The sequence below is a fragment of the Bufo gargarizans genome, chromosome 3, assembly GCF_014858855.1.
Source record: "Bufo gargarizans isolate SCDJY-AF-19 chromosome 3, ASM1485885v1, whole genome shotgun sequence".
Taxonomy (NCBI): domain Eukaryota; kingdom Metazoa; phylum Chordata; class Amphibia; order Anura; family Bufonidae; genus Bufo; species Bufo gargarizans.
Genome location: NC_058082.1, coordinates 84,097,281 through 84,115,536, shown reverse-complemented (window position 1 = coordinate 84,115,536; position 18,256 = coordinate 84,097,281). Strand labels below are relative to the sequence as shown.

The 18,256-nt window shown below is 47.2% G+C and overlaps 1 protein-coding gene across 1 annotated transcript in view; it reads right to left on the bottom strand.

The window, feature by feature from the left end:
* LOC122931395 (mitochondrial intermediate peptidase) overlaps positions 1-18,256 on the bottom strand; it is a 101,433-nt gene that overhangs the window by 28,104 nt on the left and 55,073 nt on the right. Inside the window, 2 exon segments of the mRNA XM_044285469.1 lie at positions 8,978-9,051; positions 13,208-13,329. Of these exon segments, the coding sequence (XP_044141404.1) occupies positions 8,978-9,051; positions 13,208-13,329 (196 nt within the window).

Below are 18,256 nucleotides of genomic sequence, written 5' to 3'. Positions count from 1 at the left end.
ACAAAGTCTCACTTTCCGCTAACTTGGGACAAAAATTTCAATCTTTCATGGACTCAATATGCCCCTCAGCGAATACCTTGGGGTGTCTTCTTTCCAAAATGGTGTTATTTGTGGGGTGTTTGTACTGCCCAGGCATTTGAAGGTCTCCGCAATCATTACATGTATGGCCAGCATTAGGAGTTTCTGCTATTCTCATTATATTGAGCATACGGGTAATGAGATTTTTTTTTTCGTTCAGCCTCTGGGCTGAAAGAAAAAATGAACGGCACAGATTTCTTCATTCGCATCGATCAATGTGGATGAAAAAATCTCTGCCCAAAAAAAAATAAAAGGAGGGGAAAGGCGTCTGCCAGGACATAGGAGCTCCGCCCAACATCCATACCCACTTAGCTCGTATGCCCTGGCAAACCAGATTTCTCCATTCACATCAATAGATGTGGATGAATAAATCATTGCCGGGATTATATATTTTTCTTTTTTATATACAAAGTGTTTGCCAAAGCATATGAACACCGCCGCCCCCTCAGCTCATATGCCTCGGCAAACGTATCTTTTACTGCAGAGGAGAAATCTCGTCTTGCAGCGCCGCATACACCGACTTGTGTGTAATCTGACAGCAGCGCAATGCTTCTGTCAGAATGCACATCAGTGCTGCAGCTAGTCGATCAGTTGGTCCACCTGGAAGGTAAAAAAAAAATGAAAAAACCAGGCCGCAATGCAATAAATTTTTATTTACTTTATAATAACTTTAGAACAGAACATATAAACTTTATTTAACTTTTGAAACTGAGCGTTAACTTTTTTGCTTACTGGTGTTTTTTTTTTTTGTTTTGTTTTTTTACCTTTATAGGACAAACCTCTCCATCCCCATGGGACAATGTGCAAAGCGCAAATCGCCCAAAGATGTGGCGAAGTACATTATGCACTTTGTCCCAGGTGAAAGGAGAGGTTTGCAGCAGCTCTGTGTGTGAATGGGCCCTAATAGCCCTGTGTGCCTGTCCTGGTGAGATGTGATCCCTATGCTAAGTGTACCTGTGTGTGGTACTTCCAGAAACACTCCAAAGCATAGGGCAGGGTGGTCAGGGCAGTCAGGACAGAAATAGCGGGTGTCACGCCTTATTCCACTCCTGCTACAGACACAACATCTTTTTCGGGGTGACGGTTGGGTTGAGGTACCAGGAACGACACTGGGGAAATGTCGCTCGTGTAGACGGCTAACTACACTGGTGGATGGGGCCATGGAACCTCCTGGGTACAGGAGGTTTTCGATGATCTCTTCCTGAAATTTGAGGAAGGATCCAGTTCTCCCAGCCTTACTGTAGAGAACAAAACTATTATATGCAGCCAATTGAATCAAATATACAGACACCTTATACCAGAGTCTGGTGATTCGGGAAACTAAATACGGAGACAACATCTGGTCATTGAAGTCCACCTCTCTGATGAGCAAATTATAGTCGTGGACCTAGAGGGGCTTTTCAATGACTCTGGTTGCTCGCTCAATTTGTATTGTCGTGTCTGCGTGAATGGAGGAGAGCATGTAAACGTCACGCTTGTCTCTCCATTTCACCGCAAGCAGTTCTTCGTTACGCAGGGCAGCCCTCTCCCCCCTTGCAAGACGGGTGCTAACGAGCCGTTGGGGGAAGCCCGCGCGACTAGTTCGCGCGGTGCCACAGCAGCCAATCTGTTCTAGAAACAAATGCCTGAAGAGGGCCACACTTGTGTAGAAATTGTCCACATAAAGATGGTACCCCTTGCCAAATAAGGGTGACACCAAGTCCCAGACTGTCTTCCCACTGCTCCCCAGGTAGTCAGGGCAACCGACCGGCTCCAGGGTCTGATCTTTTCCATCATAGATCCGAAATTTGTGGGTATAGCCTGTGGCCCTTTCACAGAGCTTATACAATTTGACCCATACCGGGCGCGCTTGCTTGGGATGTATTGTTTGAAGCCAAGGCGCCCAGTAAAATGTATTAGGGACTCGTCTATGCAGATGTTTTGCTCAGGGGTATACAAATCTGCAAATTTCTGGTTGAAGTGGTCTATGAGGGGCCGAATTTTGTGGAGCCGGTCAAAAGCTGGGTGGCCTCTGGGACGGGAGGTGGTGTTGTCGCTAAAGTGCAGGAAACGCAGGATGGCCTCAAATCGTGCCCTGGACATGGCAGCAGAGAACATGGGCATGTGATGAATTGGGTTCGTGGACCAATATGACCGCAATTCATGCTTTTTGGTTAGACCCATGTTGAGAAGAAGGCCCAGAAAATGTTTTAATTCGGAAACTTGGACTGGTTTCCACCGGAAAGGCTGGGCATAAAAGCTTCCCGGGTTGGCGGATATAAATTGTGTGGCATACCGGTTTGTTTCTGCCACAACTAAGTCCAAGAGCTCCGCAGTCAAGAACAGCTTAAAAAATCCCAGGGCCGAACCGATCTGAGCTGTCCCAACCCGAACTCCAGACTGGGTGGTGAAAGGGGGAACTAATGGTGCGGCTGAAGTTGGGGGCTGCCAATCAGGATTTGCCAGCACCTCAGGGATTCTAGGGGGTCTACGGGCCCGTCTTTGCGGTGGCTGCGATGGGGTAACTAATGCACGTGCCACCGTACCAGCTTCAATTGCCCTTCTGGTGCTCGCCACTTCACCATGTTGTACGGCAGTGCTGGTACTAGGTCCAGGGAGGGCTGCGCTGCTGGTGTATGCATCACCACGTAATCCGACAGCGCCAGCCCCACTCTGCTGCCCTTGAAGCGGATCCTGCGCAACCTGTGGTCTAGCAACACGGGGCCGGATACGCCTGGTGGTATCAGGGACCTCAACCTCCTCGTCCGAACTTTGAGTCAGAGAGCCACTGCTTTCTACAGGTTCGTATTCTGACCCGCTGGATTCATCAGATGAGGGTTCCCATTCCTCATCCGACTGGGTCAGAAGCCTGTAGGCCTCTTCAGAAGAATACCCCCTGTTTGACATTTGGGCAACTAAATTTAGGGGTATTCCCTGAGACTACCCAAGAAAAAAAGCAAGCCTGTCTTACAAATGGGAGGCTAGCGAAGTGCCGGAGGCTGCTGCGGTTGATAAAAAATATCAAAACTGATTTTTTTATCGCCGCAGCGCTTGTAAAGTGAATGTGCAGTGATCAAAAATGTTTTATTTTTTGTCACTGCGGCGGGGCGGGCGTGGGTGAACGCACGTGTGGGCGACCGATCAGGCCTGATCGGGGCAAACACTGCGTTTTGGGTGGAGGGCGAACTAAGTTGACACTAATAATATTATAGATCTGACTGTGATCAGTTTTGATCACTTACAGATACTATAAAAGTACAAATGCTGAATAGCGATACGCTAATCAGCGAATAAGTGACTGAGGTGCGGTTGGCTGGGCGCTAAACGATCGCGAAAACTACCTAACCAAGGGGCCTAAACTATCCCTAAAACCTAACGGTCAATACCAGTGAAAAAAAAAAGTGACAGTTTACACTGATCACTTTTTTCACTTTCACTAGTGATTGACAGGGGCAAGAAGGGGTGATCAAGGGGTTAATTGGGGTGCAGGGGGTGACCAACCGACGAAAAGGACCAGCAGAGGAGCAGGGAAGCCATTTAACACATCATATTTACTAATATGATGTGTTAGATGGCTTCTGATTTGATATTTTAAAAATCGCCAGCCTGCCAGCAACGATCATTGGCTGGCAGGCTGGTGACGTGACCCCCCTCTAACTTTTGCCGGCCTGCGATGCGCAGGCTGGCTAAGTGCGTCATCTCGCGTCTCGCGAGATGACGCGTATATGCGTGACTGTGCGCAGTGCTGCCGCCTCCGGAACGCAATCCTGCGTTAGGCGGTCCGGAGGCGGTTTAAAAAGGTGTCTATGGCCTTTAAAAGTGTCAGCATAACCAGCCATCCAACTCGTGTGTATTGGGTGCCCCCCACCAAATCCAAACTTTATAAGAGAAAAAGGCTGACATGCGGCACCACCACTGATCAGCTGTTTTGGGCTGCCATGGTGCTGAACAGTGTATGGAGCGGAAGCAGAAGGCTCTGTACACAGTATAGTCTGCTGCAGCATACAAACTGGCTAGCTTTTATTCATTTTAAAGTTGGCGGCAGAGTATTTTCTGCCTCGGAAAAAAACCCAAAAAGTTATGGCTCTTGGAAGAAGTGGATGAAACAAAAATGTTGCCACCAAAACTTACAGGAACAGGATTGGGTTAACATGTGACTAAGGGCTCATGCACACTAACGTATGTTTTTCGGCGTCTGTTCTGTTTTTTGGTGGCCTATATGCGGAACCATTCACTTCATTGGGGCCACAAAAAAACTAAAATTACGTGTGCATTCCGCTTTCATATGTCCACATGGTTGTTTTTTTTTTTTTTAAGAACATGTCCTATTATTGTCCGCAGTACTGATAAGGATAGGACGGTTCTATAAGGGGCAAAAATGTTCCGTTCCGCAAAATGCGGCATGCACATGGCCGGTATCCATGTTTTGCAGATCTGCAATTCGTGGACCGCAAAACATCCAAAGGTTGTGTGCATGAGCCCTGAGTAATAGGCAAGTAAATAAGAAAGGCACGGTATATGTATGATTAGGAGAGTGATTCCATCTTATGAAGGGATGGCACATCGCTGGACCCCTGCCGATCCTGAGAATGAAGGGGGTGCAGCACTAGTCTACAGTTGCATCCTCTTTATTATGGTTTTGCCCTTGCATTCTGATGCTCCATCCATGGACTGTGTGGCTCTATTCAAGTATGTAGGGTGACATGAGATCTATGTGGCAAGAGTACTCCTTTAATTCGCTGTGTTTTCTCTTCATCTGCTTCTTCCCGAAAAATTAAGCTCCTATATATTTCACTCAGCGCAATGAAGATCATAGAGAGCGAGTCCTACGCTGGTCAGAATAGTGGCTGCAGTAATAAAACTGTGCACCCCCTGCTGGTGCAATCTTTATCCGATATTTCAAATGTATCCATCATGCCTCATTCACACAGCCTTGCCATTTTGCAGTTGGTCAGCAGCAGATCCGCAAAAAACAGACACCGGTCGTGTGCATCCCGCACTTTCCCAGGTTCTTTATTATAGAAATGCCTATTCTTGGCCGCAAAACAGACATAAAAAGGACATTTTGTATAATACGCGTTAGCGATGCAGACAGAACGCTAATGGCATCTGTATGCTGTCCTCATTTTTGCCGACCCCATAGAAATGTGTACCTAAAATACAGATGTGTGTGCGCCCCCAGTATTTCTAATTATTGACAATAAAATAGAATTAAAAGGGTTTTCTGACATTTTGATACTGATAACCTATCCTCCAGATAGGTCAACAGTATCTGACTGGTAGGGATCTTACACCTGGGACCCCCACCGATCAGCTGCTTAGGAAGGCACTGGCGCTTCTGTGAGCACCGAGGACTTCTCTCAGCTCACCAAGCACAGCGCCGTACATTGTATAGTGGCTCAGCCCCATTTACGTGAAGGAGGTTGAGCTGTGCCTAGGGCATGTGACCGACGAACGTGTCGTCACTGGCCTAGGAAAAGCGCTGAGAAGGAGCAGCGGTTCCTTCTCAAACAGCATATCGGCAGGGGTCCGGGGTGTCAGACCCCCACCAGTCAGATACTGATCAATTATCCGGACGATAGGTCATCAGTAATAAAATATCAGAAAACCCCTTTAAAACAAAACTGTAATGAAAAAAAATGTGACCAATGCAAAAAAAGTGTCTCGCGCTCGGCGGTCTTGAGAAGTCCGGTATCTATTGGATATTTACTGCATATTCTATGAATATGCGATAAACGTCCACGTAGGACAACCCCTTCAGCCCAGGAAGAAAAACAATTTTAGCTTGGATTTTCTTCTACAAAAAAAAAAAAGCGTTAGGGTCCATTCACACGTCCGTAAGTGTTTTGCGGATCCGCAAAACACGGACACCTGCAATGTGCGATTTGCAATTTGCGGACCACACATCACAGACACTATAATAGAAAATGCCTTCTCTGGTCCGCAATTGCGGACAAGAATAGGACATGTTCTATTTTTTTCAGGAACAGAATTGCGGATCCCGAAAAAACTGATGCGGATCCCGAAAATGCAGATGCGGATCCATTCCAGCCCTATTGAATGTGAATGGGTCCGCAAATTGCGGAACGAATGCGGACCCAAATTACGGACGTGTTAATGGACCCTTAAACTGTTTTATATTTGTTTCCAGGAAATCTGGGTGGTGTCTCCTGCAGCCCCCCCCCCCCCCCCCCCCACACACAGGTCTGTAACCCAGCTTTACCAGACTCCTGAATGACCCACCTGCAGTGCCCCTGCCCACTGATTTTTATGTTCTGGGTCATTATACCAGCTCAGCATGGGGAACAGTGGGGGTGAAAAAAAGGCCTAAATGTAAAGTTCACATAAAACATAACAGGAAGAGCAGATGTCGGCAGAGATAGACGGGAGCAGCAGCCAGAAAATGCGCACAGGAATGTGAGGGGAAATCGATCAAAGGTTTCCTGCACTTTAGTCTGAGAATTACAATAACACTTGGACACAACATAAAGATAAGCAATACGGCCCGCCAATATAACATCACCGAGAGCCCCTACTGCGAATGGGCGAGTGCACGGATTGGATCTAATGGGCGAGCGCACGGACCTGCTGAAGGACCAGGTCTTTAAAAAACGAATCTCTAGTCGGCCAGTTTACTCAGGCATGTTGCTGGCGGGATTGAGGTCATGATGGTTGTCACCCAGCTGTCACAGAAAGATAGAAAACTTAAAGGGAACATGTCACCTCCGCTATGCTGCCCTAGTAGGGCTGCATAATAAAGTGACGGACGCGCTGTCACTTCTGGGGTAGCCTTTAATACCTTTAGGCTACATGCACACGATCAGGATTGCGTGCGGATTTTCCTGCGGAAAATCCGCACCGTAGGTCATGTACATTGTATTCTATGAGAATTTGAAATTCTCAATGCACATGATGCAGATTTTTTCCGCGCAGATTTTGACCTGCGGTGCGGATTTTAAAATCCGCAGCATGTCAATTTATTTCATTTTTCCTGACCGGATTTTCTTCATTCACTTAGTGAAAGCCGCATGCGGAAAATCCGCACCGAATCCGCACGCAAATCCGCACCAATTAATGCGGATTGACCGCACAGATTTGCCTGCGAACACCTGCGGATTTCAGTGCGGATTCTCCGCACATGAATCCTGAACGTGTGCATGTACCCTTACAGTACGGACAGGCCAAACCTTGCAGCGTGTGCCAGCGCTGCGAGGGAGACGAGTCCGATGAGACTTGCTGGTCCTGCCCTCCTCCACCTCATGACCTTCAAGATTGCCAACACAAATTCTTTATTTTCTGGGCAACTTATCCCAAAAACACAGGCAGCCAACATTTTTTACAGACAAATTGAAAAACCACAATGAATGATAGAGATTATAAGTAATACAATAAGTAATATCAATGCCCTTGCCAGGGCCACTGCTGGAGTGCTGCTGCCTTCTCAAACAGAGGATAGATCATCAGTTAAAACAAACTGCAGAACCCCTTTAAAGAAGTTGTCGAGTATTAAAATTCAGCAGTGGCAGGGGAGGTGTAAGAAATAAAAAAAATAAAAAAAAGTCACTCAACTTATGAAGGAACTGCCAACCCAGCGGTGTGGTTCCTGTCCCCTCCGGACTGGAAGTGATGATGTGCTGTTCACAGCTAAGCTAATCACTGGCCTCAGCAATATACGACCACTGAGGCCAGTGACTGACTACAGCAGTCATGTGAGTGGGAACGGCGCATAATCAGTTACGGTCTGGCAGGGATAGGTGCTATGATGGATTGGCGGTACCTTTATAAGGTGAGTACCACTTTTCTATTTTACATCATCCCCTCCTCTGCTTAATTAGTTTTTTTTTTTACCGATAACCTATCTGGATAGATCATCAGTATGTGATCCGCGGGGGTCAGACATGTGGGGCCCCTGCTAATCAGCTGTTTTGAGAAGGCAGTGGCACTCCTGCAAGCGACGCTGCGTTCTTCTAACTCACCAAGCACAGTGCCGTACATTGTATAGCGGATGTGCTTGGTGTCGCAGCTCAGCCCCATTCATTTCAATGGGGCTGAGCTGCTCCTCGGCCACGTGATCAGTGAATGTGTCGTCACTTGGCCTAGGAAAAGCAGAGAGACGGCCGCGGCGCTCACAGAAGCACTTTTCATCAGGTAACCACTTTAATCTGTTCGTCCTGATGTGACATCGGACGTGAAGAATCGTTACTGTGCACTAGGTGGTACAGTGCGAGGCTCAGACAGTATTGTGCACGGGTTTTACGGCTAACTGCAGAGGTCATTTAGAATAGGACCCATGCATAATACCTCAGAAACTGAACCACCCAGCGTGCAGTAGCATCTTTCCATGCCCAGACTGGGTGGTATACCATATCAGGGTCACAGACCCTGGGTATTATACCATATCAGGGTCACAGACCCTGGGTATTATACCATATCAGGGTCACAGACCCTGGGTATACCATATCAGGGTCACAGACCCTGGGTATACCAGTATTAGGGTCACAGACCCTGGGTATATACAGTATTCAGGGTCACAGACCCTGGGTATTATACCATATGAGGGTCACAGACCCTGGGTATTATACCATATCAGGGTTACAGACCCTGGGTATACCATATCAGGGTCACAGACCCTGGGTATACAGTATTAGGGTCACAGACCCTGGGTATACAGTATTAGGGTCACAGACCCTGGGTATACAGTATTAGGGTAGTCACAGACCCTAAGTATAAAAGGACAATGTAGAAGAAGCTCAGCATAAGAGGGTTGTGCTCCTGGATATGGGAAGATCTTAAGAAGCTTGGTTCACACAGCTGATAACAGGCGGACACCATTGATAACCATCTAATGACCACAGCTGTTTGCCCAGCACACATCCAGTCAGCCCCACAGACACAAAGATCAAACAGCTCATGTTCTTACCTTCAACCATGAGGGTAGGCTCCTTTCCTCCACCATGGGCCAGCATCTCCTTGCGATAGCGCTCTCCCATCACCCTACAGACAAGACATATCCGGTTACCAGCACCTGCATGCTCAGGAATACACGAGACAATCTCGCCCTGGCACACTCTCTGCCTTTATGCTAGACAGACAATCTAACATTTTTACCACTTACTGCAGCATGCAATGGATTTAACACCTATAATATGGCAGTAATGAAGCAATTTAGTGAATAGTCTTTATTGAAGGGGTTCTCCATATGGCCAGGAATCCCTTTTTAATACTGCCAGAGAACATGCAGTATTGCTGTGGTTCCAGAGTGAAGATCCCTTCTCCTCCGCTTGCAGTCCCCACTGGACCGGAAGTGTGATGTGAGGTCTACATCCATGTCACTGCTTGCGCCAATCATTGGTGACGTGTGCAGGCATAGTATATGACCACCAGTCAGTGCTGAGGCAGCTTATTGTCTGGCAGCTGTGACATGCGTGTGGACAGCAGGCCACAATTCTGGTCCAGTAGGGACCAGAAGGAACTGGAACTTGAGCACCCCTGACATGTCAGTCTTTTTTTTTTTTTTTTATTCCCTGCACCCTGCCTGGCCATATCAAAAAGGGTTCCCGGTCTTGGAAAACCCTACTGTTTTCTATATACAGCTCCTATGTATTCCGGTGTGTCTCCATAATGGCAGGCTAGCAACAAACTATGTACGCAGTTTGATCAAGCGGTCCTGTGTTCTTTCCTGTCAGTCGGTACTGTAAGTAAGGGCTCATACAGACGGCTGTACACAGATCCGTTTCAGTTCAGCAGGTCTGCAAAAATGGATTGCATTCCACATTTTTGCGGGCCCATATGGGGTCACTCCCTGACTTTTACTGACAAGTGTAGGACATGTTTTATTTATTTTGGGGAGCAATAGAATGGAAGAAAAGGGCACGGATCCGCATTTTTGCAGACAGCATAAGGCCGTCTGAATGAGCCTTAAGAAGAAGAAGGAGATGATAGAAGAGAGTAGCACGTCTGCAGGATCGGACTATGCACAAAGGCCGTTATTTATGAAGCAGATGTACTCCGAAATTAGGAGTATTTCTGGCACAGTTTGCAGCGCAAAGGTTCTTTGCTCCTCAATCTGTGGATTCTCCCCGCTCATGCCAGGTCTAAAAAAGTGGGTGTTGCGTGGGCGAGGACGGGACTACTGGCCCATCTCATTTACTGTTTCCCATGCCTGTTTTAGGCGTAGAAAATGGTGTTTTGTAAGACAGCTCAGAAGCCGCCTTACATTTAGAAGTGGCGGTGGATCCGCCGAAGTTATGAAGAGGCCGGTGGACCCACCACCAGTGCAGGGCTTTATTAAAGGGGTTTTCTCATCTCAGACAATGGGGGCATATCGCTAGGAAATGCCCCCATTGTCTTATAGGTGCGGGTCCCACCGCTGGGACCCGCAACTATATTGAGAACGGAGCCCCGAAAGTGAAGGAGGGCGCACTGCGCATGCGCAGCTGCCCTCCATTCATTTCTATGGGGCCGCCGAAAATAGCCGAGCACTGGCTCGGCTATTGCCGTCTGCCCCATAGAAATGAATGGGAGCACGCTCCCATTCACTTCTATGGGAGGGGCGGGGATTAGCGCTCGGTGGTGGACCCGCACCTATCAGACAATGGGGGCATATCCTAGCGATATGCCCCCCATTGTCTAAGATGGGAATACCCCTTTAATAATTAATAAATGTGCCCCAAAATTTGCTTGTAGTAGGCTGCCTTGGAAACACACAGGAGCTACACACAAAAAACCTTAAAGGTAAGTGGATGCCCTAAATATATTTCAAAATAGTAAAAATACTCCTCTTGGCATCTTTAAAGCGGACCTATCATGGGGGGGGGATCAATGTGCTTTTCGATATGTATCTATAATATATCAACATCTGCTATATAATTGCTATTGACAGCACAGTTTGTACTTGGGGAAGGTGGGGTGGCACCTTTCTTCCTAATGGCAGCTGTGAACGGCTTCCCTGAACTGCTAGGACGGGACGAGCAGGCAGGTCCTAATGATGGTGACTGATGTCATTAGGAGCCGCCTGCTGGTCCCGTCCTAGCGGCTCAGTATGAGAAGAAATACTGAGAACCTGTACTTATGTTAGCTCTCATAATGAGCAGTCATCGCTGTAAGAATACCAATAAGATGATCAGTGAAGATCTGACTGATGGGCTCTCCAAAAGATTCCCAGAATGGGTTGCCATGTCCACTGTTCCCTACAAGGTTCCCTTAATGGTTTCCGTATCTCCCATTCACTACGTGTGTCTAACTATCCACCAGGCACAAGCAGAGACATTTTGGGACTCCTGTCAGTCACACCCCATTTATAGCATGTCTAAACAAGAGATCATTGTCTATGGTGGAAACGCTCATCAAAACTGGTGTAAAGGAAACTGGTTTAGTCTCCCATAGCAACCAACCAGATTACACCTTTCATTTTTCGGGGTTCCTTTGGAAAATGAAAGGATCGATCTGACTGGTTGCTATGGGCAACTAAACCAGTTTTCCATTACAAACGCTTCAACCGCTAAATCACCCCCTGTTCATACATTTAGGCTCCATTCACACGACTATCCACTTTGAGGTGCGCAAATAGCAAACGGCATCTGTATTTGTGCATCCCCGCACTTTTCTCGAGCCCCATTGTAACAATGCCTATTCTTGTCTGCAAAACGGAGAAGAATAGGACACGTTTTATGTTTTTTGTGGAGCTTCAGAATGGATACGCGGATGTGGACAGCACATGAGTGCTCTCTATATTTCTTGTGGCTCCATTGAAATGAATGGGCCCACATCAGATCCACAAAAAAAAAAAAACGCGGATTGGGATGAGGACAAAAATACAGTCACGTGAATGCAGTCTTAAAAGGGATTCTGTCACCTCGATTTCGGTTATAGAGATGCGGACATGCACGGCTAGATCGCCGCTAGCATGTCCGCAATATACCTGTCCTATAGGGCTGTGTGCTTTTATTTTGTTTAAAAAATTATTTTAGAGATATGCAAATGAGCTTTGTAAGGAGCTCAAGGGGCTGTACTAACCTTCCTGGTGCCCAGCCATGCCCCCTGTGAAGGAGCCCAGCACCGCCTGCGTCCTCTGTATCTCCTCCTTTCTTCACAGTCAGATTGCCGCGAGCTCGCGCAGTTCCTTCCCTGAGGCTGATGCCAGCACAGGCAAGGAACACTATACCGGCACTGCGCATGCGCAAGCTCACGCATTGCGAGATTACAGCAATCTGACTGTGACGAAAGGAGGAGATTCAGAGGACATAGGCGGTGCTGGGCTCCTTCACAGGGGGCATGGCTCGGCAACAAGAAGGTTCGTACAGTCATTTTTTAAAACACAATAAAAGGACACAGCCCTATAGGACAGTTTTTTTTCCGGACATGCTAGCGGCGATCTAGCCGTGCATGTCCGCATCTCTATAATTGAAAACGAGGTGACAGAATCCCTTTAATGTGAGTTTGTCACCAGAACAAAACCTTTAAAGGGGTTTTCCTGAGACTTTTCTACTGATGACCTATCCTCCGGATATGATCAGTGGGGGTCCAACACCCGGCCCCCCTGCCGATCAGCTGTTTGAGCGCCGCGGCCTTCTCTCGGCTCATTAAGCACAGCGCTGTACATTGTACATCTACTGTGAGCGCAGCTGACTTATCAAACATCTGTTCAGTGGGGGTCCCTGGTGTCGGACCCCCACCGATCAGATACTGATGACCTATCCAGAAGAAAAGTTATTAGTATAAAAGTATCGAGAGAAAAAAACTTTCAAATTGCCTGGTAATCTCCGAAAGTGAACCTGTTGCTACTGAAGTGGTGAATAAAATGCAGCATGCCCTATAATTGGCCCCCGCCCCTCAGCGCACCCTGTCGGCTGTGTTTTATAGAGATGTCATGATGGATTACACAAATGGTCTCCTCCTAAATTTACAGAAAGTGGAAATGTCATTAGTGTCATTTATGGGTTTGTAGCTTGGCACCTACATATGTAGCAGTAATCAGTTTGTCAATGTAGCAGAGCTGAGATGATCTCTTGGCACAATTCATCATAACAATGTTCCAAGTAAATTAAAATCCAAATGACAAATTTAGCTCCACTACATCTCTCTCTCTTTTTTTTGATTATTAAATGTCCATTATAAAATTTACAGATGTGTAAGAATGACAGACTCTTACCGATCAAATGGATTTTTCACAAAGCACTGTTTCCACACCATGGAGGCAACCGCTCGGGACATCAAGTAGGAGTAGTATTTGGCACCGTAACCGGCTAGGTGACTAAATCTCAGTTGCCAGGCCTGCATCAAAGCAAACAGACGGTATTAGATATAAACAGGGAGCACAGGGGCGGCTGTATGTATTGTAGACTTCCAAATCAAATAGGAACAAGTGGAGTCAATGCCATAATAAATGGGGCTGCAGTACCAGACAAGGCCTATGGACAAAGGTGGTGCTGTTTCTGAAAAAACAATGCAGGTCATGTTACACATCTAATCTCATACAAGTCTTTACAGAGTCAATGTCATGAGGCAGTAAAACTTGGTACCTACAGGATGCTTAATGGGGTTATCCAACCCTTATAATGCCCCCCAAAATGCCTGGGCCCCTCACAGGTTATACACACCAGAAGCAGCACTCGCGTCTCTTCTGAGGCCCCCGCTGCATCTTTCCGTCGCGCTAATCAAAACATCCGGCAACGGGAACAGCAACCAATGACAGGCCGCAACGGGGACAAGCCTCCCTAGTGTTGCCTGCGATGCTAGGGAGGCTCGTTCCAGTCGCTGCCTGCTATTGGGGCTCAACGGGGAGATGCAGCGGCGGCCGTGCAGGCATCAGAAGCGTTGCGGGTGCCGGGGTGAGTATAACTAGTGTGAGGGGCCCGGGCATTTTAGAGGGCATTATAGGGGTGGGATAACCCCTTTAACGGCCATTAGAAGAGCTGGTGCAGAGCTGATGTGGGGGATGCTGTGCGCTGCTCGCTCAGTCCTCTGTAAAGGATGTGCAGCCAGAGAGCTGCTGACTCCTGCAGAAGCATGTCCGTATTAGAGGACTGAGCACACAACTTACAGCATCCCCCCAAATGTCGTTCTACAGGGAGCTGTACAATTGGCCTAGTGCACCCTCACTGGTTTATAATGGGGCTGGCTTCCGCTGCTTTGGCAGAAAAAAAAAAAATTGCCAAAAAAATTGTCCCTCAACCATGGGCTACTCTCAGTGTTATGGCTCGCTTGAATGGGGCTGAGCTGCAATACCAGAAATGACCAATGTAGCAAAAGTGGAGCTGTTTTTGTTTTACAATCTTTTTATGTCTTTTTTTAATGACGTGGTAATTGGGTGTGAATGGAGAACACTTAGAACATTTCCTGTAGGCAATGCAAATCTTCTGGCTTGCGAAAGATCTTGTCTTGCTCGGTACAAACTAGGACACTGCATTTCCAGCGAAAAACAGGCGCCAAAGGCAAAATCTGTACCATCGGGATGTGCGTCTTTCCGCTGGAGGTAACATTACATGTAATACTGGCTCAAGAGAGTCAAGACTGAATTATTCTATACAACGCCAGGTAGAGGTAACAAGTCGAGGAAGGGGATTAAGACGTTCCAGCAATTTCATCAGATCATTTGCTCGGGGCCTGATATGTGCCATGTGCAGATCATGTTGCGGCTTGTTCTCAGTAGCTACAGCTAATCACAATGTGAAATATGATGTCAATCAGCGATGATTACCCTGTCAAGAGAAATACCACTGTTTTACCTTTAAGTTTTACCTTAAAGCATACTTGAGTTTTAAAAAAAGGTTGCATAATGCCTGTGCTTCTTTGTACAATCATAACTGTAAAAGAACAGCTATGTTTGGACTTCCCTAATATATTTTTCAGCCCAATTATTCCCCGTTTCAGCTGCACAGCTAGATGCATTTCACTCAGAAGCAGGGGCCATCTTCCCTTTTATGGAATCTGTCATCAGTTTACTGCATACTCTCTATTACTTCCCACTAGGTTTGTTTTTAGCTACGAAGATCACATAACAGATGAGGGGGATATCACACTTAATGACACACAGGATGCTCTTTTAATCGTCAAAAGCCGTGTAGAGGCAATTCTTTTATCAGCCTTGAGATCTCCGCTAGCTCTTACATGCCCCCACTTCCTGTGAGCAGTCTTCTGGATCTTTTTTTCTAGGGACAGATCTTGCCTGACAACAGGCAGGGGTCTGCAAATTAGGTGGAAGTAAGACCCCTAGTGGCCATGACTTTACAGCTTTTTTTTTCAGGAGGATGCAGGCAGATTTTTTAAATTAAGTGATTTGTAAATCTGTTATTTACACCATTCTCTATTAAATGAAAACAAAATTGTGTGAAAGTACAAGGACTCTTTAAAGAGGGTGTTCCACAGGATAGGGGATAGTTATCTGATCGGTGGGAGGTCTGACCTCTTGGATGCCCACTGATCCTGACAACAGGGGTCTGTAAAACATAAGAAAAAATACAAAAAATAAATAAATAAATAAATTGTATTTGTTGTAATTGTGCTGACCTGCAGTATAAAGTTATGTCATCTTTACCACATAGTAAATGCCGGAAAAAACGAACCCCAAAAAATTATTTCAGAATTGAATTTTTTTTTTCTATTCCTTCTATTGATCAAATTTTTTTTTTTACTCTGTGATTTTACGCTACTCTGTGCACTTTTAAAAAGTGGGTGGGGTTAGCTATGTTAATAGGTTACTGCAGATCTATTGAAAACTTTTTAAAAAGTTGCAAAAGATGCAGTGCAATCCAGTGAGGGCGGTGGGGTGGGGGCCACACGTTACAAAACAGAGTTAAAGCTCTAGACAAGAGTGTCGTTTGTAATGATGTGACAAATTTTTATCAAGCAATTTTACTAATGTGAGTACACCAAGATTTTGGCACAAATTGCTCCAAAAAAATGGTGCAATGTGGCACAGTTAGGTTTAGACAAAGTTCATGTTCCTAACCAGAAAAGGGACACGGCTCAGGCCACATTCACATCAACGTTTAGCTTTCCGTTCTTTTGATCCTTCTGAAGAGCAGCAAAAAAACAAAAAAAAAAAACTAACGGATCCGTTATTTTCAGCATCCGTTATGATCAGTTTGTGTCACTTCCGTCAGAGATCAGTTATTTTTGATGGGATGAAAAGTCCTGAAAAAAATACTTTTACTCCAGTCAAAACGAGATTTTTGTATAACTTACCAGTAAAATCTCTTTCTCGCTCTTTCCTTGGGGGACACAGAAGACCTTGGTATAGCTCATCTCCATAGGAGGCGTGACACTAAGTGAAAACTGTTAAGCCCCTCCTCCACAGCTATACCCTCAGCCTGGAGAGAGAGACTGCCAGTTGCGTGTCCAAGCAGTGAGAAAAGGCAAAGTCCAACAAGGAACCAACAAGCCAACTACCCAACGGGTAACAAAAACTCGGAAAACGCACAGAGAAAAAACAATTAATGGGTGGGTGCTGTGTCCCCCAAGGAAAGAGCGAGAAAGAGATTTTACTGGTAAGTTATACAAAAATCTCGTTTTCTCGCCCAGTTTCCTTGGGGGACACAGAAGACCTTGGGACGTTCAAAAGCAGTCCAAAAGGGGGAGGGACCACAACACCAAGGCGAAGCACCCGAAAGGCATCAATGAACCGCCGCCTGTAAACCCAGGCGGGGTAAGGCAGCATCTGCCAAAGTCAGAGTATGCACCCTGTAGAACTCAGAAAGGCGTGCAAGGCAGACCTGTGGCCACCGTGCCCAAATGCACGGCCGAAGCCCAATGCCTCCGGCCCAGGAGGCACCGACCGCTCTGGTGAAAGGAACGGTGACACCAAAGACAGAATCCTGCCCTAGGTGCGGTAACCTCAGCAATAGCCAACCTGATCAAGCGGAGGAAAACCACCCTGGAGTCTGCCAACCCTATGCACAGACCTCCTGGAAACCCAAGAGGCCGAACGACTGCAAGAGTCGGAGATCTCCAAGTAAACAACGGCCAGGCCCAAACAACGTCCAAATAGGTGAGGTGTTGAAGCGAAGGCAACACCACCTTCAGAAGGAAGGAAGGAAGGAAGAAACGAGATGCAGAACAGCCCTGTCCTGGAAAGGACAGAAAACTCATAACAAAAAAAGGGGCCATGCCGGCACCCGTCAGAGACACGACTGATACGGAACACAACCGTACAGGACAGAAGGATAGAGTGAACTCCTGTAACAGCTCCAAGGGCAAGATTGGAGCGCCGAGAGCTCTGGATATAGTCCCCAGGGCGGTACCGAAGGACAGCACAGAGGAACCAAAGAGCCACTCCGAGGAAGAAGGTCTTGGCAGGCCCAGAGGGTCGGGAACGCTGGAAGAGGAAGAACAGCGCCGACACTTGACACCTCAACCAAAAGACAGAACCATGGGGAAAGAACTTCAGAGTGGGGAATGCACAGCTTTCCACAGAACCCCAGACAAAAAACCCTAAATCTTACGACAGAACCTGGACGAGACACAGCCAGGAGTGGACAGCAGTGAACCCGCTGGAGTCGCCTGGCAAGCAGGCGAAACCCAATGAGAACAGGCGCAGACCAGTAACACGGGCAGAAGGGTCGACAAAACTAGCCCCGTCGGCCCCGAACAACGTTGACCCGCATCCACCCGAATGGGGAGCAGAAGGACAGATGCAAAGACCCAAAAGGATCCGCCAGACGCCAGGAGAAGGCAGGCTAAAGACCATGCTGATGTAACCACGTTGAACAGCCCCTGTGTGGGATCAAAGGACAATCTGAACCGAAAAGGTAGTCCCCCCAAGTTACCGAGAAGGTAAGTTTACATCAGGACCATCGTCTTAGAACGGGCCACGCAATCTGCACCCAGCGGGAGGACAGAACGCGGTAGACTCGGTAAATAAGCACACAGCTAATACAGCCAGCGCGAACAAGGGAGACAGTACGAGGCCAAAAGGAACACCGGAACCATCCACAGGAACAACCAGGCTCACCCCAGAGGGGAGGACAGTGAAAACACAGCCTCCGTAGTCTTGTGGGAAGCCACATCGGAGTGATCTGTATAGAGCGGGAGCCAAACAAAGCCGGCGAAAAGAGGCAGTCGAGACAGAGGCCGACATAACACCCTCCAACCGAAAGGAGGAGGAGTGGGCAACAGGGAAGCCATAAGACAGCTCAAAAACAGAACCCGCTACACTGTGAGACGCCCGGTCCACCGCCTCGCAGAAGGCGAATACCTTGAA